The 25493-nt window shown below is 40.0% G+C and overlaps 1 protein-coding gene across 3 annotated transcripts in view; it reads right to left on the minus strand.

Moving 5' to 3' along the window:
- CCSER1 (coiled-coil serine rich protein 1) overlaps nt 1–25493 on the minus strand; it is a 966927-nt gene that overhangs the window by 133102 nt on the left and 808332 nt on the right. For all 3 annotated transcript variants that reach the window (XM_056567568.1, XM_056567559.1, XM_056567578.1), the window contains exon 8: nt 24441–24524. In XM_056567568.1, coding sequence (XP_056423543.1) covers nt 24441–24524 — 84 coding nt within the window. The remainder of the gene's footprint in view (nt 1–24440; nt 24525–25493) is intronic.

Here is a 25493-nt window from a genome sequence, read left to right on the forward strand (position 1 = left end):
TTCCACATTTGGACCCAGCCTTGCAGAAGTAATTATAAAGTGGAATACCTCTTAAAGGATGAGTTCAAATGTGGCTGTAGTGTATTAGGCAGCTAATCACCTTACTGTAAAACAGTAATACATATTTCATCCCGTTTTAACCCATTGGGTCACAAAATGCAGTGATGGTATCTGTGTGGGTTTCAAAGGTGAAACATATAAATAAAAAGTATGTAAAAGAGAAAAGTCTAGCTCACCCCTCAAGCCCACCTGGGAAGGGACTGCTGTGGACCCCACTGATGATATCCAAAGCAAAGAATCCAGCCTAGGTACTGGGGAACGAAGTGCTACTTTATTATCAGCAAATTCACATGGAATAACATGGACAGATCAGGACATGTGACGCAAACCTACAGTGCAAAACCTTAGAATGGTTAGTTGTGTGGCTTTGCCTTCATAGTAATAACTAGCTATTCATGAACCAAACCTTGAGAGTTTTCCGCAGCGGCAGTGTCTTTATTTTGTATTCAGGTTGACATACACATGACACATTTAAGATGCTACTTTATAAAAACCAGGTGGGAGCTTTAAACTAATTAATCAATGTAGGACATAGGAAAATTCTCAGCTTTTCCTTTATACGTGTCTTCTATGTATGATCTATTCCTGGCTTTGTATTCAATAAATACAAATACCATTCTGAATGTATAAACACACCATAGGGAATATTGTATCATATATTCTAAATGATTAAGAAGTTGTTTATAGCTTTTGTGGTACTGTCCATTTAGTAAACTTCCTGACACAGTCTCATGTCCTGACGTCTTTTCTTAGTCACCATGGGGTCTTTCACATCCAAAAAACTCCACCATATGTTATGATGTTTTTCCTTTCTCTCTAACGCATGCAAACCACACACTCCACACACACAGTTTAAGTAAACTAAATTATCTGCCCCTTCTCAATGGGAATTGTGGTAACAAAGAATCATTTGACCCAAGACTACATGGAGGACCTATTCTGACCAACAGTGACACATTTTCTTTGGTGGAAAAATTTGCAGACATCGCATCAAGCAACTCATTCAAGCAGGTAAAATAAAATGCAATTACAATATACACAAGGACTAAACATATATATTTATAATGTTACTGGACTCTTCATCCTCATGGCCACCTGATGTGTCAGTCTGGACAACCTGGGCCCATAAGAAACACATTAAAGCTGTACATATAAAAATACATTTTAAAAAGATTTTAAAAAATACAGTTCTGATCAAGTCACCAAAGATGTTTAGCCCATCAATAGAATACTATCTATCTATCTTAAGTATTGTGTGCATTGACTAATGTTATTGTACCCTGCTTTAATTTTGGTTACAACATTTTCTTTAGTGTCTCTCACTTAGATTTCACATTGTTTGTGATCCTTTTGCACTTTAGGATAGTTTTTTCTGGGTCAATATATGTCGGTGGAGCCGACACTGTTACGTTATATGCTCCGGCCGCACAAGCTGGCTGTGAGCACATGGCCATGTCACCTGCTGCTGAAGGTGGGGCTGGGATTCGCATAGCGGGATGCCCCTACATGCGAATCCCAGTCCGTCACTCACCAGGTGCTTCTCTGGTCCCTGCCTCTGCCTCTCTGCTCAGGCGCGAGTGTCCTTGTCCCCTAGGGTGCGTGCGTGCCGGAGCTTTAAGATTTATAGGGCCAGTGCGCCTATTAGTGTACTACACCTGTGGCTCATTGATAAATTCCTTCTCCTCCCACACTTCCCTGCCGGATCTTTGCTGCCTTGCGCCTGAGAAAAAGCATACCTGAGAGTTGCCTTGCCGTGTATCTGATCCTTTGCTCTGTGACCTGACCTTGCTCCTCTGCTGTCTGCCTACTGACCTCCTGCTACGTCCTGACTACGCTACTGTGCAGCCTGCCCTGACCTTCTGCTATCCTGACTACGAGCTGCCTTATCCCTCCTGTGCCTCACATCTCCTCAGCCGCCTGTGTGTTTGAGCTGTGCCAGGGGTAGTGACCTGGGTGCCGCCTGCCACAGCAAGTCCATCCCACTTTGCGGCAGGCTCTGGTGAGAACCAGCGGCCCTTATACTCCGCTTCCTGGCCCTATCTGAGACATCTGCCACACAGGTCCAGCAGATCCACAACCACCGGTGTTCCTGTCTTCTGAAACGTGAGTGTTACGGACACTAATGTCATTCCATATTTCCATTGTTTTTAATACATGAAAATTTAATTGCAGAGGTGTTGAGGGTGATTTTCCCTCTACCTAGTTTGATCCATGTGTTTTCAAGTGTTTTAAATTGTCTGCCATGTCAACTGATGTTTGAATTTTGTTTTGTACATTTAATAAATTGTATATACACAATTTATTATACTTTGGAGTGGCATTTATATTTACCCCTTTTTTCTTTACTTTGTTGGTATTGTAAACTATTGTTTTTTGACAGCTGCTGCCCAAAAATTAAGGCCAGATAATGGCCATCAATCAGAAAAGAAACTGATATTGGCCATTTTAGCTGTAATTCATCTTAGCTACTTGTTTTACTACAAAGTCAAGAGAAAGCAGCTAATAGCTGAAAACTAAAAAAAGAAAACAGAAAACTTACATACTAATTTAGTTCAGCTATAAATATCAGGAAATGCAGTTTGATCCCCACCCAGCAGTTGCTTTGCATGCTGATTCATTGACATCTAAATTATATACCAAACTAAGAGCGTTTTATGGAAATAGAAAGTGTAGATTGGATTTGGGTTTATTTTTTATGTTTTTTTTGCCCCAGCTGAAAATGGCCTTACTATTTACTACTTTGATGTGTTTGTGTGTGCAGTGTGTTGGCATATAAAAGCTTGAAATATTATTCTAATGAAAAGCGTAAAGAAACATAATATTTGTCATTCAGATCATTTAAGGTGAGCTATTGTGAGCATATATAAGAAATAGCACTATGTATGATCCTTTTATAACTTGCATGTGGCAATTTTAAGTTTCAAGATTTTAAGTTGTCCTAAGCAACTGGGTGGAGACTAGCTGTTATGATGTCTCGTATACACTTCACATACAAAAAAGATTAAATCCTGCTGCACTATAATGTATTTCCATAGCACAATCTTAAAAAATTTGAAGCATGGAGAACATCATAGAGCAGTTCTATGTAGCATCCACTGTGAATCAAGCACTGGGGTTAGAAAGAAGATACTACAAGTAGCAGGCATTTCTTTGTGCCTTTTTTCTGCTTTTGTCTATCCAGCCCCTTCGAACATTTTTTAGTGTAAGTGATATGCTATATTAAAGGGGTACCCCTGGAAAACTTTTTTATTTTTTTTTTTCAAATTCAAAGTTTATTGAAAGAATATCAATATTAACAATCAACTTCAACAGTAGTTGACGAATCATAGAATCCAAAGTATATAAAGCATAGATTTGAATTACAAATCAGAAATCGTAAATATAAGACAGTCTACATCGTGGCTCGATGATCCAATCTCGGTGGGGACTTGTAGTGAAGGGTTGGATATAGAAGGGAAACCTATGGTATAAACTATAAGCGTAGCGTTGAGGCACTCTTTCGGCGTATCAATCGTTATCAGCAATAGGAGCAGTAGGTAGGTTCCTAGGTATGGGGAAAGTTTAAGAGACTTAGTAGCCAATGGAACATTCAATTGGAGTCCAAATCAGGCATACATGGGTACATTGAGAGTGTAAGTGATATGATCTGGTACACCAATTGAAAAAGCCCAAAGGAGGGTGAGGGGTCCTCCAATTATATACTACAAACTCCTGGGCCGAAGGCTTCGGCCCAGGAGTTTTAGTATATGATATGATCTGGTGTCACAGTTCTGTTTGCTAGTTGTACGGGATTGGAAATCAAAAATGGTAACTGTCAGGATCCGGGTACTGTGAGGATACTGGTGGTGGATCATCTGTGTCAGTGGGGTGATGACGTGGGCCGTACCAGGGGAACGGAGTCTAAGGGGTTACTGGTTTTCACCAGAGCCCGCCGCAAAGCGGGATGGACTTGCTGCGGCAGGTAACCCCCAGGTCGTTCCACCCGATAGCGACTCAACCCCAACTGACGGCTGAGATAGGCGCGGTGCAAGGGATTAGGCAAGAGCAGGTCGGAAGTAGCAGAAGGTCAGGGCAGGCAGCAAGGATCGTAGTCAGGGGCAACGGCAGAGGGTCTGGAACACAGGCTTGGGACATACAAGGAACGCTTTCACTGGCACAAGGGCAACAAGATCCGGCGATGCTGGGAAGGGGAAGTGAGGTAATATAGGCCAGGTGTATGCACTTATTGGGCCAGGCGCCAATCAGAGGCGCACTGGCCCTTTAAATCGCAGAGAGCCGGCGCACACACGCCCTAGGGAGCGGGGCCGTGCGCGTCGGGACTGAACTGACGGAGGACAGGTCGGGTAAGAAGACTGGTATGCGAACCACGAGCGGGCGTGTCCCGCTTCGCGGGTCGCATCCCCGCCAGTGACATTAATGCGGCACTCCCGGTCAGCGGGTCTGACCGGGGCGCTGCGACAAGGTGAACGCTGCGAGCGCTCTGGGGAGATGCCCAGATGCCAGGGGCGGAGTACCCCTTTAAATGGTAGGAGGACATTGATACATTTTGTGAAGGTACACATTTTCTGAAAGTTCACTCTTCACATAGACCAAAATGCTACGCTAAGTCTGGGCTGGTATAGAACTGCAATTGTTTTGTTTTTTTTTTTGCAACTTTTCTGCGACAGTCGCAGTTGATAAACTAATTACCACTGCACAAGACTAACCCTTAACAGTTGGTCTGTACACTCTTTTTTTTTAAAAGGTGTAAACCCAAAAGTCTCAAAAAATAGCCTGAGGTGCAGCGCTGCGCCCAACTAGAGACAAATGTACACACAAAAACAGCTCTAAAGACAATGATAAATGCCCCCAAATGCCCCCAAACATGCAGCCAACGTCATAAACACCTATTATCAGTGTAAGGGTAGGGTCACACGTGCCATATTTTGCTGCCTATTTGCCGCTGCGAGTTTTCCTGACCATTGAAGCCAATGGATAGGAAAATATGCAGCTGATTTTGCTACCCATTGACATTAATAGGCAGGAAAGTATGCAGCAGCAAACACGCAGAAAAATACACATGTGACCCTATCTTAAAGAAGAACAATAAGTCTTAGTAGTGATATGACTTCTATGTTTGAAAGCATTCTTACTTTGCAACATGTTTTCCACACCTGCCTAAAACTTTTTCATGGTACTGTATTTCCGGAAAAAAGCAGATGCTTTCTTTTAATTCAAACCAACATTTATAAAGAAAAACTACTTCTCTTTTTCATATATCCTCTTTGCTTTGGTAACAAAAACAGAACATAAAGCACTTGGTTTAAACCTCGCCTAAATAATATATTTACCATCCTGTCCACTGTGTCCAGCTTTAATCCAGTTCTTTTAGAAAAGGGTCACACATGCAATATATTCCTGTGTATTTGCTGCTACAAATTTTCTTCCCATTGAAGTCAATGGGAAGCAAAACCAGCTGCCGGAAATATGCAGCAAAATATACAGCAAAATATGACACGTGTGACCCAACCCTTAAGCATACTTTATTTTACATATAATTAATTTTTATTTATTTATTTATATATTTTGTTATAAACCTGACTTTTATTTTGTTAGATGGTTTTGACAGACACAAGTAAAAGAATATATTTTTTTCAGCTTCTGTAAAGGCTTGCCAATAATTATTACTTCGATGGAAATGCTATTTTAACCATCAACTGTGAGGCATGTAGCTTTAATTTGTTATTTACTGTAAGAAAGGAAAACAAGTAAATGACAAAGTCATTTATCTAAGAGTATGAAAATTACCCATTATATCGTGCTGAGCTTAATATTAACCCACAAACAGCTGTTGCACTAATTGATTGTCACCATTTTAAATGACACATTATCTTGAGAAAAAAAATGAAGAAATGTAGCAATAACTTATAAGAATAACATTATTGATGCAAATTTAGTTGGACTTCCATTAAAACAGTAAACAATAAAGAAACAATGTGCTATAGTTTTAAATAAATAAAACCACTGACCTAATACCTAATACTTTGCCTCCAATATTAATTTTCAATCACTTATAAAGACAACCATTAAGGTACAAAGTGCATCTCCTGGCCCTATTATGGATTTACTTTCGGAACCTCATCCATCACTTTTAGTAAATATTAATTGACTGGGAATCCACAGCCCTATATGAGGTGTAAAGAGACAGCTCTTCTCAATTTTAAGGTCATATAAATCTTTTAAATAGCTATTATAAGCAACCTTACACCACGGGAGCTCAATCATGCTAAGTTTGGAATAAGAAACTATTAATCAGTGCTTTTAGAACACTAAGTGGCAAATACTATTTTACTGAAGTTCGTCAGAGAATTTAGAGATTAACATTCTCTAGAACACACTACTTCCCCTACATATGACATAGTGGTAATGCAAATAAGGCCCAGGCTCTTCTGCTATAGTTACACTCTGATATTAGAAATAGAACACAGCAGTTGTCATCTACAACACATATCCTAAATGAGAAATGATTAAATGGTCACTAATTTTATAACAAACTTTGCATACATCAAACAAGTATATACAGTGGTCCCTCAGCATACGATGGTAATCCGTTCCAAATGAACCATCGTTTGTTGAAACAATCGTATGTTGAGGGATCCGTGCAATGTAATGTATAGGAAAGTGGTCTACAACCTGCGGACCTCCAGATGTTGCAAAACTACAACACCCAGCATGCCCGGACAGCCAACGGCTGTCCGGGCATGCTGAGAGTTGTAGTTTTGCAACATCTGGAGGTCCGCAGGTTGAAGACCACTGATATTGGAGGTTATACTCACGTGTCCCCGCCGCTCCGGACCGTCACCGCTCGTTACCGCTGCCCTGGATGTCGCCTTCCATCTCTCTCCCCGATGCTCCGGCAAGGCCTCTGCTTCCCCTGCATCCTCGCTCTCCGTCGCCGCCATCACGTCGCTACACATGCCGCTCCTATTGGATGACGGGACGGCGTGCGCAGCGACGTGATGATGACGATGGAGAGCGCCGACGATCCACGGGATCCCGAAGAGGACACTCCGGAGCCCCGAGGACAAGTAGGAGACCATCACCGGAGCACACGGGGCACCGTAAACGGCTATCCGGTGGCAGCTGAAGCAGTCTGTGCTGCCGGATAGACATTTATGTGATGGCCCCAACATACAAAAGCATCTATCTTGATGCTGCCTTCAACATGCGATGGCCTCTGAGAATATGGCTCACTGAAATATCAGGTTAAGGCTAGCCATACTCTACTACACACAAGGAAGGGTAAGGAAGAGGGAGCTGCATTGTGGGACAGAAGCAGAAACAAGAATTAAAGTTCTGGTAAGTTTATTCAGTGCTTAATGAACAGCTTACAGTGATTAGTACTGCTCGATAATTTTGTCCATGCTCCTGCTACTGCATCTGAGGGTCTGCTATAGAGACATGGGATAATATGATTACCTTTTCTGTGTAGAGTGCCGTGAGGGTGGGCTTTAAAGACAAGACATAGGAAAGTAGGATTTTCTCTCCTGTCTATGTACAGTGGGCAGTGAGGGTGTGCCGTAGAGACATAAGTATGAACTTTTCTTCTGTCTGTGTGCAGTGTATGGGGAACATTATAGAAGTTAGAATCCACCCACTATCACAGGGATAGCTAAAAAAAAAAAAAAAAAAATAGGGATCACATCTGTTGAGGGAATATGTAGTAAAAAATAATAAAAGGGCCAAATAACACAGATGTATAAGTATAGCGGCCAGTGCTGGTAGCATGGTCTATTTGCACATCTTTTACTTCAATAAAGTGTAGAGAGGAAAAAGAAGAGACATTGGTGCAAATAACTGAAACCAGCCATACTCAATATCAATCTGCTCTTTCTTTCTCTTTCTCTCTCTCTCTATCTGCAGTCCACCCTACCATACTCTTTAACTTTAGGGCTCTATTAACTGGCTGCTTGTCTATGTAACATAGTGCTCCCATGAATAATATCTAAATACTATCACCCACATAGGTATAAAATGTTAAATGGATATGGAGAAACTGTAAAAACCCCAGATAAGACACTAAAATTTAAACTTATGCAAACCTCAGACCAGAGACCTAAACTAACAAAGACACTAAACAAGACAACTGATTCAGATCTTAGGCCAGTGCAATAAATACATCAGACCCCAGGGATTGAGGAGCAAAGGGAGAGAGCAGGTGACAGGTGATTTGCTTGGGGGTAGCTAGAAGACAGTAGGTGGTATGGATGAGACACAGGATTAAGCTCTGCAGGGGACCATGGGATACATTAAAGGGTTATTCCTATCTTGACAAATAGTGACATAGATTGAAGTTAGAGATGGGCGAATTTTTAAAAAAATTTGATTCGTATGATTCGACGAATTTTCTGAAAAACTTTAGTTTGATCTGTATATATTTGTGGTGAATTGCTATTAACCTCTTTAGGACATGGGGCATATGCATACGCCCTGCATCCCAAGTCCTTAAGGACGTAGGGCGTATGCATATGCCCGTGGGAATTCGGGTCCCCACCGCTAGCCGGTTGGGAACCGGACGGGATGCCTGCTGAAATCATTCAGCAGGCATCCCGACACATCGCCGAGGGGGGTCCTGAGACGGGGGGTCTCAGGACCCCCCTCGGCGATGTGTCGGGATGCCTGCTGAATGAGGGAATATGTAGTAAAAAATGTCGGCAATCGCAGAAAATCGCACGTCAATTCAGACATGCGATTTTCTGCTATTCTGGGCTGATCGGGTCTCTGTTGACTCGATCACCCGGAAAATAGGGATGATCGAAGCTGCCAGTGCTGCGATCTCCTCCTATCCTCTGCCATTGGTCAGAATTGAATTCTGACCAATGGCAGCGCATGACAGTGGGTTGCCATAGAAACCCCCGCTCTGCCCACCCCTGGATGTCGGGCAGAATGGGGCGGTGAAGATGGAGGCTGGTACCTGGAGGAGAAGATGTGTGGGGAGCGCCAATAATCACTGGAGACTGCGGAGATCACGGCACAGGTAGGGAAGCGACAGGGGGGGGGAAGGGAAGGAAGGGGGCAGTAAGTGATCTTTACTGCTGCATTCCTAGTGGTTGCCAAACTACAACTCCCAGCATGCCCAGACAGCCAAAGGCTGTCTGGGCATGCTGGGAGTTGTAGTTTTGCAACATCTGGAGGGTCACAGTTTGGTGACCACTGTTACAGTGGTGCCCAAATGGTAGCCCTCCAGATGTTGCCAAACTACAACTCTCAGCATGCCTAGACTGCCCAGGCATGCTGGGAGTTGTAGTTCTGTAACATCTGTCCCTTCAGATTTTGCAATTTTCATGAAAATTTTGAAAATTGCTGCTATACTTTGAAGCCCTCAAATTTTTTCAAAAAGTAAAAATATGTCCATTTCATGATGCCAACATAAAGTGGACATATTGTATTTGTGAATCAATATAACATTTATTTGGGGATTGCTCCCAGTTCTGAACTCAATTGGCAGACTCTGGAACAACTTCTAAATGGTCCCTGCCTGCACTATGGTTGCTTGCAGTCTTTGAATAGAAAGTGCTTCCTGTGACGGTCTCAATTGGCAGACTATGAAAAAACGTCTAAACTCTCCCTGCCTGCCTGCCTGCAGTGATGTGGTCTTGAGGTCAATGGATTTCCCCTGTGCTGATCTGTATTGTCAGTAATGCTGATTAGTGACCACACAGAGTCTGATCTCTCTCTAGCCAGAACGAATGTGGGCTTGAGGTGAATGGATTCAACGCTGTAAAGATCTGTATTGTCAGTAACTGTGATTAGTGCGCACACAAAGTCTCTAATCTCTTTAACCCTTTAACGACGCAGGACGTATATTTACATCCTGCGCCGGCTCCCGCAATATGAAGCGGGGTCGCGCAGCGACCCCGCATCACATCGCGTCGGTCCCGGCGCTCATCAACGGCCGGGACCCGCGGCTAATACCACACATCGCCGATCGCGGCGATGTGTGGTATTAACCCTTTAGAAGCGGGGGTCAAAGCTGACCGCCACTTCTAAAGCGAAAGTGAAAGTATCCCGGCTAGTCAGTCGGGCTGTTCGGGACCGCCGCGATGAAATCGCGGCATCCCGAACAGCTTGCAGGACACTGGGAGGGCTCTTACCTGCCTCCTCGGTGTCCGATCGAAGAATGACTGCTCCGTGCCTGAGATCCAGGCAGGAGCAGTCAAGCGCCGATAACACTGATCACAGGCGTGTTAATACATGCCAGTGATCAGCATAGGAGATCAGTGTGTGCAGTGTTATAGGTCCCTATGGGACCTATAACACTGCAAAAAAAAGTAAAAAAAATAGTGTTAATAAAGGTCATTTAACCCCTTCCCTAATAAAAGTTTGAATCACCCCCCTTTTCCCATAAAAAAAATAAAAGTGTAAATAAAAATAAAAATAAACATATGTGGTATCACCGCGTGCGTAAATGTCCGAACTATAAAAATATATCATTAATTAAACCGCACGGTCAATGGCGTACGTGAAAAAAAATTCCAAAGTCCAAAAAAGCGTATTTTGGTCACTTTTTATACCTAAAAATGAATAAAAAGTGATCAAAAAGTCAGATCAAAACAAAAATCATACCGATAAAAACTTCAGATCACGGCGCAAAAAATGAGCCCTCATACCACCCTGTATGTGGAAAAGTAAAAAAAGTTATAGGGGTCAGAAGAGGACATTTTTAAACGTATACATTTTCCTGCATGTAGTTATGATTATTTCCAGAAGTACGACAAAATCAAACCTATAAGTAGGGTATCATTTTAACCATATGGACCTACAGAATAATGATAAGGTGTCATTTTTACCGAAATATTCACTGCGTAGAAACGGAAGCTCCCAAAAGTTACAAAATGGCGTTTTTTCTTCGATTTTGTGGCACAATTATTTTTATAGTAGGGAATTTTTTAGTTTTCCAACATCTTGCTTTTTCTATACGGGTAGTGAACAGTATATGGGACACCATAGTGAGGCTCATGCTTGTTAAATTCTCCTATCCCAGGGATAAGAGTGCTACCTCTGGACCCCATGGTATCTGTCCCCAGTGATTCTGATCCTTACTGAGTGGATTTTTCTCAATAAATGTTGTATCGCTTGGCAAGCCCACCATACATGTGCTAGTGTGCTTTCTTCCTGCTCACAGCGCCAGCATACATATGTTGTATTAGGATAGATCTTTGCTAATTTAACTGGTGTTAGGTACCAGCGGTACAGAATTTTCCTTGATGATTCCAAGTGTGATACACAATGAGATATCTTTAGGGTATGTTCACATGTACGCAGATTTGATGCGCAGCATTTGTTGCACAGGATTTTCTGCTGCCGATTTCAATGTAAACTAAATGACTGAGCACAGCTTCTAATCTGCAGTTCCAAATCCTGTGCATGAAATCTGCACAGGATTCTGTACTGTATGTGTGAACGTACCCTTATGGGCAAGAAGAATATTGTCGCCCATGAGGATGAAGGGATCAAGATATCCAGATCATTTGCCAATTTCATCTTGGACAGCTCCCCTGCACTTTGTAAAGCTTTAGATGCCCTCGTACCACCTTTTGTTCCTATCGGGCTCAAAAAACTACAGTTCATTATGGCATATAGAGTTATTTGACTCCCATGTCAGGGTTGAAAAAAATGGCGAAGCTGTAAATATTTAAAAAATGCTCTATAGAAGATAGAGATCCATCCCGAATTTCCTCAAATGTGTCCAAAATGCCATCCTTGCCTACTGACCTACTTTCTAAGGAGAAATATTTTTTCCGTTTGCAGTATGTATCAATAGCTTTATCCAGATGGCATTTTCTTCCAAAACATTGTTTTTTTGCCACTTACAATATATTGTTGTGCACCGTAAGACATTTTTTAATTTAAATGTGGCTACTGCTATATAAAATGCTGCTATAAGGATGGTTCACTACGCTTGGAATACTAGGATGATGGAAACTATATTACTGAAAAATGATTTGGAGAACAGCCCAAGCTCTGTCCTTACTGTATGAGTAATCGCTTTTTTAAGAATCCCAGTGTACCAACCTCATTGCTGCAGAACAAACCTAACAACTGCATGGATCATGCCATTGACGGAAAAAAGAATATACTTAAAAAGAAAACTTGGTATTACACTATTATCAATACATTTCTATTACAGTATCTTGTACTGTATATACATACTTTCTAAAGGGGCTTTCAAATATAATAATCTGGTACAAAGGAAAAAAAGATCTAGTTTTATGTATTCCTTGTCCCATATGGTGGAATTACTGTTTTGTAGTAAAAAAAATAAAAAAATAAACAATGCCAGATTGTATCACAGACTGTATCACAGATTGTATCAAATGAGCTGATGACAAGGTAAGCGATTCACTGGGTGACAAACCATGAAAAGCTTTCTTATTGGCCTTCGTGAGGCTGTTACTGGATGTAAGTGTATCACAAGTATAACCCTACTCAAAGAAAATACTCATGTAATGCAGCCTACATTTCCCATTAATCTTCTAGTTTTAGGAGGGAAATGTCATAATTGCACCAGGCCATCTCATCAGGCTACTTGGAGATCACACAGGTGAGCTCAAAAGACTCACAAGTGGATTTGTGTAAATTCCCACTATGCAGTTCTTATGCGTTTTCTTATTTAAAGTGAGTTTTTGAGAAAAATGTTGCCATGAAGAGAGCGATTTGACCTATAATTACAACTGACGTGTTTTATGAACATTTGACATCTTACTAAGCATAATCATTATCTTCAACTCCCCGTCCTAGTAACATGCCCCCTGAGGCATGACCCTTTAAGGCTGTGTTGAATTTAAGGCTAACTAGCTGTACTGCGGCTAATTACTGTATGTGTTTTTGCTATGAATGAAAAAAATTGCTGTAAAAATAGCGTGTAATATAAGTTTTCATGATTTCTATCATTAAATGCAAAAACATATGCAGTAATTAACTGAGGTACTGCTAATTAGCTGCAACATGTGAACACAACCTTAGCTGTGTTTGCAGAGATTTTCCAAAAGTGTGGTAAAATTTACATGTTTTTACCATATTTTGCACAATTAATTTACATTCTCCATTTTGGGGGAAAATCACAGCAAAACCAGAAAAAAGCAGCAAGAAACACAGCCTCAGGAGAGGTTTATAACTACTATATATCCTGATCCAATCGAGATAGCAGAAGGATCTGGGAGAAGTGTGTGTATGTGTGGAGGGGGGGGGGGGGATTGTGCTAGTAAGTAGGATAAGGTAGATCACCTTGTAGTCCAAAGGAAGCCAAGTATGACCCCCTGTTGGAACAATTAGGTACTAGAATATTTGGAGAGTCAGATGTTTGATCACATGACCATCCATATCATTGATAAATCGAAAAACTCTCAGGTAAGCCTATGATGTTTTGGAATTTTCCAAGCCATGAAGGCCTGTTGGCAGTTTCCTGCTGAAATCTGAACACAAAACCACAATCGTCATAATTCTAGTTTATCTTTTCACTTTCTATTTACTTTTTATGTGAAACATTCCTCGTAGGCTTTAAATGTGTTTTCTCTATTATTTGCTGATAAGGTATACAGTCATTCGTTCAAGTTAAATATTTCACCAGCCACTTTAAAAAATCATTTTCAGAGATCATTATTTTTAGCAAAAAACACAAGCGTAAACCTGTTCAGGTTTGGATAGGGGCATTTAATTTTAGATTTAATTGAATTCTGGCCTGACAGGAACACATTTCTTAGCTGAAAAAAAGAGAACCAGCTGAAACTCCTAGTGAAGCATATGTGATGAATTTATATAAGAAACTCTTATCTAAAAGTAAATGTCAAGGGACACTTCAAACCTGAATTATTATTGCAGATCTGTTCATTTCTCTAATATTATTTCTATGTAAATGTGCTGCACAGCATTGGAGAGAGAACAGCATGCGCTTCTACATCAGTGACATAACTATCATTTATCTATATCCAATCCAAGCCTTGCAGTATGACAACGTTTTGTGATAGAAGCTTAAACCAATATGCAGAATCACCTCCACTAGTACTGAGGAATATTAAAGATTGTATCAGGCCACTAGCTTTTCATCCGAGTTCTGAAGCACAGTAAGAGTGGAACACTAATCCCTATGGTGTATCATAGTATGTTGTCATTCCCATACTGAACATCTATCTCCCTGCGCTGAGCTGGCTGAGAGCAATTACTGCTAAAATAAAGGCAGATTTTAGATCTATATAATTAATTCTTTCTATAAAAGGGGGAAAGAGTGTGACACTTTAATAATGTTAAGTATACATGATTTCAGTTTTTTACCTAATGCTTTTTTAGTGTATAACAGAGAGGATTTGAATATGTTTATATATGCCTATTATGTAGATTAATGTTAAGCCTGTGTCATTCATACTACAGATACCATTTAGCTAAACTCTCCAAGGCTGTAGATTATGGGAATATATCAGCACCTGAGCTATAATGTATTTCATTTTTTAAATAACAATGGTAATTATTCACGCGTTGTCTTGTAGAAATGAGATTGCGTGCCATAATACATACGGGCTAGATTCAGATTGTATTTGGCAATGATGATATGTTCAGCCAACATGTGCCAAAATCTATGCAATTGCATGCCTATGTCATACATATTTAGTAGTATACTTTTGTACTTAATATAGTTGAAGATTATTTTCAGTTCAGTTGTGAATGCAGTATACCCTTTTAATTAAGTGCACCCTTTTAACATACATAATACAGAGGTAAAGTAGAACTCCAGGATTAAACAATCAGCTGTGTTTTATTCATCCAACATGACAATACAATATTTCAGCTCAGCAACAGAGTGGTAACATTATGTTGCCATATTGGGTAAATACCACTGCCTGCTTTCTGCTGGCTACGCCATCTACCACTGCCTGCTGTCTACAATTACCGCCAGTCCAACACCCCTACTGCTACAACCAGCCAAAAATACACAGGGATAACTTTTTCAGCTTCTTCTGAACTATTTTGGGACATCAATTTTGTCACTACTCGCAAAAAAGGGAGGATTTTTTGAACCTCCGTTTGTGTTTTAACACTGGCATCTGCCAACAAAAAGGCATACTTTATGCACATTTATTTTAGTGTTAAAACAATACAAAATCCACCAGTGCAGTGTTTTAAAGTGTTTTATACAGGGCTTTTGTGCTCTTAGGCACTGTCATACACATGTTTTAAGGGTTATTGAATTGCTGGTTTGGTTAGAACTTAACCCCTTAAGGACTCAAAACAATCTTAGTTTTTGCACTTTCGTTTTTCCTCCTCATCTTCTAAAAATCATAACACGTTCAGTTTTGCATCTACAGACCCATATAAGGAATTGCTTTTTGGGTCACCAATTGTACTTTGTAATGACATTACTTATTTTATAACATAATCTGTGGCAAAACAAAAAAAATATTTGTGGCGTGAAATGAAAACGCCATTTTGCTACTTTTTAGGGCTTCCGTTTCTACGCAGTACACTTTTCAGTAAAATTACACATTATCTTTATTTTTTAGGTCCATACAGTTACAGGGATACCCAATTTATGTAGGTTTTATTTATTTGACTACTTTAAAAAAAATTATAACTACATGCACCAAAATTAGTATGTTTAAAATTATCATCTTCTGACCCCTATAACCTTTTTATTTTTCCTTGTATGGGGCTATATGTGGCCTTATTCACATTTATTCTCTTATTTTTTTTAACACTTTTTACTTTTTTTAGCCCCCTTTGGGGGGGCTATACCATGCAATCTTTTGATTGCATACATAGTTCAATGCTATGCCATAGCATAGCATTGCTTAGTGTTACTGGCGCTCTGCTGCTCTAGCCTGCTGCTGCACAGGCATGGAGCAGTAGATCGCCGATCGGACAATGAGGAGGCAGGTGAGAACCCTCCCATCACCCAGTAAGCTTATAGGGACATCGTGATTCTGTCGCAATAGTCACGATCAGCTCTGCTGAGCTGCCTAGATAGTTTTACTTTCAGTTAAGATGTCACAATCAACTTTGATCGTGGCATCTAAAGGGTTAATGCCAGGCATCAGCCCGATCGGTGGTGCCCGGCATTAGCCATGGGTCCTGGCTGCCCATTGCAACCAGGTCCCACGGGATGTAACCCGTTCTCCGCTCGTGAGAACGGTTTAAACCCATTAGCGGGATCAGGGCGTACAGGTACACCCTAAGTTCTTAAGGATTCGGGAACGGGGTCGTACCCGTATGCCCTACATCCTTAAGGGGTTAATAGTCGCAAAACAAACCTTTTTGAAAAGTTCTTTGAGCACTGTGAATCAAACATTTCAAAGGTTCACTTTTTTCTAACCAAGACCTTTGTCCCATTGATACATCTCTCTGTATACCCCAACAGGGAGTGCTTTATTAATTAAGGCTGTTGGGCCAGGGAGAAGTTGCCAGTGACCTCCTCAGTGACTTGAGGTTTTAGTAGCATGAAAAAAATGACATATTCCCCTTATGCATAATGCAGTGTACCACTTTTGGGTGGACTGCAACTTTAACATGTGTCTAAAGGGGCTGACTCTGGACAGACACTGTTAGCATATGACTAGTATAACTAAGGACCTAATGGTCCGAAACACGTTGGCATTGTGTTCTTAACTCACTGGATGTTTTGTTTTTCATCTTCTCTAATTTTTTAATGGGCTAATTAAGATTTTGGACTTTTAATATAATTCCGTCTGGGAGCTGTACACTCTTCCCTATGGGATTCTCTTGCATATAACAAGTATGTGCCTTCAATGTTAATACAGTGGTATTAAAGTTGTTCTTTAAAGAACGCTCTGTGAAGCTAACAAGAGATATAATGGTGTAATGTTTTTCACCACTTGGCATGGGTCACAATGGTCAAATCCTTAACAATATAACATTGATGACATATCATAGTGACATGCCACCGATGTCTATCATAAAACAGCCCCTTTTATTATTAAGTTTCTAATTTTTGAACATTCAACTTGTTCTTTATGATAATAATTTTTATTATGTTGTTATTTCAATTATTTTCCATTGACATGCTACAGTGAACTTGAGGCATAAGGCATTCAATTAGCTCTCTGAACTGTCTGCACTCTATTACTTCTTATAGTCTTTCAGTACAAAAGGCGTTCCCAGTTTGTCTATTTTCCCATGAATCTTATTTGATCAGATTCCTTTCACTGTTGTTTAATATAATTAATCATAATCACTGGTATTGTTACATTTTAGCAAAAACAGAGAAACATGTAAACTATACTTGAATTTGCTTTGCAAACTTGTGATGAATTCAGCTGCTTTGATATGCTCACACATCTATTGTTTCTTTCTAAAGGTCTGCATAATATATGCACGCATGATTTATTTTATATTATCTCTGCTTTTATCAGTGGCTCCCATTTCTCACAGTCAGCTTTCCAAGAGCCTGACCTCATTACTACATGACACTCTCTGCATTGCTGGTGATGACCCTACAAGCACAGCATTTTTGATTATTCTTCCGCAGCTCTTGCTTCTGGCATCTGCCTAATGAAAAGATATAAGAGTCTGGACACAAGAGAGATGCAAACAATAAAATATCTCTATTTGTTCTACAGAGACAAGCCAACATTTGTACATACCAACCCATTATAATATATCTATTTAATCTGCAGACAGACACCTGTCAGACATTATTCCATTGTGATAAATTTGTGTGCTCTGACCTTACGATCTCTTTTCTGTTTGTTTTGGCCTAAATGATCCTATTTAACTTAAAACTCATCTGTTTTTCCCAAAGAGTATTACTTTATGGTTCAAAACAACCAAGAAAAAAAAGCAAAGAGAGCCAGAAAAGCAAAATAAATTGTCCCCTGTATTTATTTTATGAGCAACAAAGCACTTTATATGGCAATGAAAGATGGGACAAGGAAAGTTGATGTCTTTCGATAAAATAGCAGTGGCTGTTGCAAATACGTATGAAATAAATAACACAATAATGGGTATAATCCGAGGAAGGTTATAACATTGATTGTATTTGCTATACTTACACTAACTGAATAAAAAATTGTCTACACTTTTAAAGATTGACATAGGTCAAATAAATTTAGCATGTACAGAACACATTTATCCATTAATGTTCAAAATGTTTCTGATTCATTACAAAACAGTTGATAAAACTGACCGAAAACCAGGAAGTGATCTGATTCATGGCGGAAAAGAACTCTACAGGGACATAGGTTACTTTAGTTTGAAATAGCACATTTTTACTCATTTACACACACACACACATATATATATATATATATATATATATATATATATATATATATACATATCTGATTTTATGGTACATATCTGATTTTACCTACTATGCTGATTCTACCTGCTCTGCTAAAGAACAACTCCTTTAAAGGGGCACTGCAGTGAATAAGGATCTTACCCCCTATCTGTAGTATAAGGGATAAGTGTCAGATTGTGGGGGGGGGGGGTCTGACTGTTGGGACTCCACACAATCTCATGAACGGACTTCGGCTCTCTGAGAGGAGCACATGCTGGGGTCAGCACACACTCTATTTATTTTCTATGGGAGCACTGAAGAGACCTGATCGCTGAACTCGCTGAGTCCCATTTGGATAGGGGATAAGTTATGCTTCGCTGTAGTACCCCTTTAATGCATGCAGATTAAAGTTTGTCCGGTTGGACATATTAGTGTATAAAAATATTCATAAGATTTATCAAATATTTTTATTATGTCAGAAAAACAGAGCAATCTGTATAGGTATTATTAAATGAGTCGGATCACAATTTTGGACCAAAACCAGAGTAGTGGGCATAAATGTTATTAAAGGTGTAATGTATTTAAGAAAAAAAATAATTATGTTGGCAAGCAGGTTTAATTCAAAGTTTTGTCTGTCCCCCTGTACCTTGCATCAATAAAAGCTAAATAAAAAGTTTTTAGGCAAAACTTAATTTAAAAAGATCACAGAGAGCTTGGTATAAGATAATACTTTATGTACAGAACAGTCAGGATCCTATAAAGGTGGTTAATCATTGAGATACCTTCATCTTGGTGGTTGAGATTAGTCTCAAGAATCTGATTTTGACCAATCAAATACTAACATTCCTGGACCTGAGGTTCAGATCTTAAGACTAGTGCATCAATATGTAATTCTCAGACATGCAAGCTCTACAATCCCATTGTAAAAACTGTACCCCTGCTGTCATGAGATGAAAAATATGCACATGTATGCCAAAAATGTGCATGTTTTACAAAACAATAAAAATTTTAAGATATAATCTTGAGCTTGTATTTACTAAATACAGTCTCATCTAAGTAATGTAACAAAGCAAACATTAGGCAAGGGTAATGTTTTGAATGACATTATCCATTAATCATAAATATACTGTTACAGGCTAGGATCTTAAATCATTAGTTATAACACTGTTTCTAGAATAACGCTGTAATGACCTTGTGTTTATTTTCATTTCTCACAAAAAAATACAGCACTAATAGGAAAACAATGGAAGAGATTTATCAAAACTAGTGCACCTGAACAGGAAATATTTGTCCACATCAACCAATTAGGTTGCTCATTTTATTAAAAAAAAATATATCTGAAAAATGAGAACAGGAATCTGGGGACCTAGTCTACTTTTCCTTTGCACAGATTTGTTGTGCTGATGCATACTGGTCCACTGTGTGCCAATGTGTGCCAAAATGCATGTATTGATGACTGGCGATCAATAGATAAATTAAATGTGCACTATAAGCTTTTTCTGTCCTTAAGCTTGATGTGAACAAAGGTTAAAGAGGTATGATTAGATGGCACTCACCAGGGTCGTGATTTCTTATCCTTTATTTGTAAAGCATGAAAAGCAGAGGTACGGTGTCAAGCAGGTATTCTGGCAAGGACGCCGGGAGCCTCAACGTGGTATATAGTATATAGTATAGTATATAGATAGAACATGAAAAGCTATACAGCTGTAATGCAATAAATGAAGATATGAAACTATGAAATTATGAGGTACTTAGCTTGCAAATTTGGCGCCAAATAGCATGGACCATCCCACCACGCTAAGGTGACCTCATTCTGGGACGGACCCTACACTGTGATTATGCCTCTGCGGGAACAGTACAGCAGGCATTCAAGGTCTGAAACATCCAAGGCACCTTATATACACCTAACACCAGAGGCATAATCACAGTGTAGGGTCCGTCCCAGAATGAGGTCACCTTACCGTGGTGGGATGGTCCATGCTATTTGGCGCCAAATTTGCAAGCTAAGTACCTCATAATTTCATAGTTTCATATCTTCATTTATTGCATTACAGCTGTATAGCTTTTCATGTTCTATCTATATACTATACTATATACTATATACTATATACAACGTTGAGGCTCCCGGCGTCCTTGCCAGAATACCTGCTTGACACCGTATCTATATACTCATGTTTTATCTATATACTCATGTTTCATCTATATCTTTGTGCTAGCAGTGTGCTGCTGTATTCTCCTGTTGCTGTATATTTAGCCCAGCAGCCTGCACCTGCAAGCCAGGTTTTTACAATAGTTTGGATCAATAGTGCTGGCTAATTTATTCTTTGGTTGTATTACACATATGGGGGAGTGGCTACCTCCATGTTGCCTCCTGCACCCCACCCACCTCTATTAGGTGTATATAAGGTGCCTTGGATGTTTCAGACCTTGCATGCCTGCTGTACTGTTCACACAGAGGCATAATCACAGTGTAGGGTCCGTCCCAGAATGAGGTCACCTTACCGTGGTGGGACGGTCCATGCTATTTGGCGCCAAATTTGCAAGATATATATATATATATATATATAATAGGGAATAGAAAGCAGCAACTGATGCACGCAGTTTCTGGGGCTATGGTCAAAAGCCCACTATTCAGGTACAAAAAACAAGGATCTCACTGCAGTCTTGTGCTGCAGTGAGATCCTTGTTTATATATATATATATATATATATATATATATATTTTTTTTTTTTTTTTTTTTATTTTTTTATTTTACTTCTGTACAACAGCTCTCCCCTAGTGTCTAGTGGCACAAAACATGCAATAACAGGTTTAGGACACTAGGAGGAGTTGTTGTACAACTAAACAGCTCCTTAAAAAAAAGTGTAAGTGAAACTAAAGAATGCGGGCGGGCACAGCGTTAGAAGCTTCCGATGGGTAAGGGACAGCGGGGGAAGAGGGACAGGTAAGGGACAATGGGGTCTCCTAGCAGAGCAGTGTGTGTCACGATCCCCGTGATCGGGGGACACACACTGCGCTGCTCAGGATTTTTCTGTGCAAAACGCTGCCATCAGCTAGCCAGATTTGACTAGCTGATAGGACCGATCGCTGTGAGGGGGGGGGGGGAGACAAAACCCCCCTAGGTCCTGAGGCAAGATCAGGGATAGCCACCATCTTATCAGGCGTGGTGGGATTCTGCGAGTAGTGGCCAGTATCTGCATGACGTACATGTACAGCATAGGTAGGGAAAACCTTCCTGGCCATGACGTACATGTATGTCATGGGTCGGGAAGGGTTTAACCCCATCAACGACTCAATACGCGGTTTTCAGCAGCTAAGGCCGCTGCTAATAGGCAACAAGATTGAAATCACCCCTTTTCCTATTTTACGAATAAAAACTGTATAATATATATATATATATATATATATATATATATATCCAAAGAAATGGTGCAGCACTCCATAAGTAAATCCAAGGTGCAAAAAAGATTTATTCACTTCACATCATAGCATAGCAACGTTTCAGATCACACAGGATCCTTTTTCAAGCTCCTTGAAAAAGGATCCTGTGTGATCTGAAACGTTGCTATGCTATGATGTGAAGTGAATAAATCTTTTTTGCACCTTGGATTTACTTATGGAGTGCTGCACCATTTCTTTGGATGGATTAATTTTGGGACTTTGATCAAGTTCATTTGGAGCTGGCACCCGACTATTTTTTTCATCAAGCTAAGTAGTGCTGCAAAATCACCTTGTTTTTATATATATATATATATATATATATATATATATATATATTTGGTATCGCTTTATGCATTATTGAAACTGCATGACAAATGGAGTCAAGGTAAAAAGCAATCAAATAGCCCAATATATGTAAAAATAAATAAATCTTACAGATAGTGCTGTAAACATTTCCCCCATACAGCTCCATAGACTGTCAGGAAATGACGATTTATGCATTTATTTATTTTTTATGTTTTTGATTTTTAAAGATAGTAAAACATAAGAAAAACTACACATGAAGTATTGTTGTAAACATTTTGACCTGATCAGTAGAGATAAAATTTCAATTTTACCACACAGCGAACGGCGTAAAAAGGAAACTCCTCCCTCATTTGTTAAAATTACATTTTTTTTTGCTATTCTGTTTTGCAGTATTTTCTAGTATAATTAATGGTGTCTTTAGAAATAAAAAAACAAGCCCTCGTTAAATCAAAAAATAAAATAGTTATAGCTCTTAAAAGGAGAAAAGGAAAAAGAGGAAAATGCTAAAACATATAATTTTCTGGGTTGTTAGAGGGTTAAAGAAAGTAGATAAATACATCTCCATAGCACCTTATCCTTTCTATAGAATGTGCTTTATGATGCTTGATCTAAGCAAATTTGTAAGATGGGCAAACATTTTTTTTATTCTAGTTGTTATGAACAGAATAGACACAAAACACGTACAAATATGGAGAGCACTAAAGGATGTTTTGTACAATGCCTTAAAGGGGTACTCCGGTACCAAAGCTTTATGGTTATCTAGGGTGTTTGTAGTGAGTTGAGCACTTTTGTGATTCACATGTTATACATCTGTCCACAGCAAGTCTGTTTTTTACTTATCTCTTTTCTGTGACGGAAGTTTAGTAGCTTTTCTGGTTGCTTTTGATTGTTGTCCACTCTCTCGGGCCATGTTTGTTCACTGTTGTGGACAAGATGTCTGTGCTGCCGGGTTTTTTCTTCTCCTGAAATGCTTTCATCCCCCCCCCCCCGTAATGAATATTCATTGAATTGTTGTTGTTCTGTGATTGGTTGGGAGTTCCATTCTCTCCCTTCCTCCCGCTGTCAGAGAGCCCTGCGCCCATGGCTCACAGTGTACTGAATACCCTGTATCCGTGCTGTGGCTGACATGTAACCCCTTCCCTGCTATGGGGACCGTGTGCCCGCAGGGGGATTCAGGGGAATTGGCTACCATGTTTTCCCCCGTGGCGGCGGAATTAGTAACATGTCAGCCGCAGTGCTATCATGATTCCCCCCTGTGAGAGCACTGTCAGCTTCTCACCCCACAGTCCCCACATCAGGGAATGAATTGTCAACCGGAGCATGCTGTCCTAACATCGGGGAGCTAATCATATGTGACCCGCGGGTGCTGCTCTGCTTCTCTGCCCTGTACCCAAAAGCAATGTCCCAGCATTGGGGAAAGGGTTAACTGTGAGCCGCAGTGCTGCACATTCAGCCCATGTCGGGGAATGAATGATTTGTGAGCCGCGGGCGCAGGGCTTCTGCTCCCCAAACAGAAGCTGTCACCTCCCCCTGCAAGTGCTGAAAGCCAGTGCTCACACTGGCTTTCTGCTCTGCAGCACCCGTGGCTCAGTATCCTAGTCTGAAGAAGAAGGGTGTGGCTCCCCTGAAACGTGTAATCCCTTTTTTATCATTTTTAATTTTCTATTAATAAACCTTCCAGTGCTTTGTTCACCTACTTCTCTGGCTTTGGTTTGCTACATTCATCTTTGGAACCAGCAGCGCCACCTCAAGTTTTTTTACTCAATTACTACTTGTCTACTCCCAGGAAACGGTTTTACCTCTCCTGCAACCTCAGGCTTAGCAGCGGTTCCAGCTTCTTTGTAACCCTGCATGTGGGTTGATATTGAAGTATTAACTTTCTGCAAGGTGAAAAGCCACTACCTAGGGGTTGTACATGCCCCACATCCTCTCTTTCTATAACTACCCATACGGTATCACACGAGGAGCCCCCTCCGTTTTTTTTGTTTTTTCCTTTACTTACAGAAAGCATGGCCACAAACAGGGCTTGGTGGCAACGCAAAACAAGTTGGGCAAGGCACTAAAAGAGGAGACAGGCTAAGAGGCATGTTGGGAGCTGTAGTTTCTAAAACAAAGGCAAAACGGAAATAGATGCTACACTACATGGACACACTTGTGCAAAGAAAGGAAAACAAAGACAAATAAAGAGCAAGCACGAGACCAAAGATAAGAAGAAAACTCACCAGCAAGGGTAAGTAGAAACTGAAAAAACACATTGGCCACCGGTGCACCCCTTTAAAACCATACGCCTTACAAGGTCTAGAAAAGAGCGTAAAATAACATTCCTTTACAATAACTATTTTTCAAAGGTTCTGGTAAAACTTACCAGCTCTTCTTGCAGTTGGTGGATATGTTCATCTCGTTCTTTAAGCTGCATCTTCAGCATGGAGTAGTCGTCTTTCATTATATCCTATGACAACATGAAATCAGATGTTATAATAGCCCCAGCTTTTTCTCTTTGTTCTTAACAAGGAAAAGCTGTTTCACACAGTAGGGTATAATTGCTTCCAAGTAATAAACCTCAATTTTCTTCTGTCATGTGTGATATTTTTGATAACATCTTCTGAAGTGCAGTATAAACAACTTAATGTGTCTATGATGAAAAATATAAACATCTATCAGTTCACAAGATGGCTTTGCAAGTCTTTGATTCTGCCTAGCTTTGTGGCAAGATCTCCTGCTGCACTTCATTTTCAGAACAGATGGTCATCCAACGTCAGGATACAAAATGTCATTAAAAAGTGCATTTGTTTTAGTTTTTTTGTTTTATTCCATTTCACTTCGTATTTTATCTTAAGAGGAGAGCTAGAGTAGTGCATTATATTTTTGAACATTTAAGAAATTGCTAGATTAGAATTGTAAAATTGCCTTAAAGAGCAGCTGTGGTGACTCTGAAAAGAACAAGTGGCAGTAACCTGTATGTGTGTGCCGTGTTCCATGCAGCTTCTGTAGTGGGATTGTACATATTTAATGAAGGGATATGCCAACACTCTAAGGATATTCTGCTGTCTCAGAATGGCTGCATCTCTTCATTGAATATGTACCCCCCTACTACAATCAACGCATGGAACACAGCCCATATTATTATCAAGGTTTCCTCCCCTCTGACAGCTTGCCTTAATAGTCAGAGGAGACTACAAAGCCCTATAACTCAAGAACTTGTACACTGATCATGTGTTTTTACATACTATACATTGTACAGTTCAATGAAAAATTAAGTGAACCCTTTGAAATGAACATTGATCACTAAAAAAAAGGGTTCTTATTGTTTTCCAAGTAGCACTGACAAAAACAATTTTGCTAAACTAATATAACACAGAGTTATGCATGCCTTTTATTGAACACTTTGCATAAAAATACACAGTGCAGAGAGAAAAGT

Source organism: Hyla sarda, chromosome 1, assembly GCF_029499605.1.
Source record: "Hyla sarda isolate aHylSar1 chromosome 1, aHylSar1.hap1, whole genome shotgun sequence".
NCBI lineage: Eukaryota > Metazoa > Chordata > Amphibia > Anura > Hylidae > Hyla > Hyla sarda.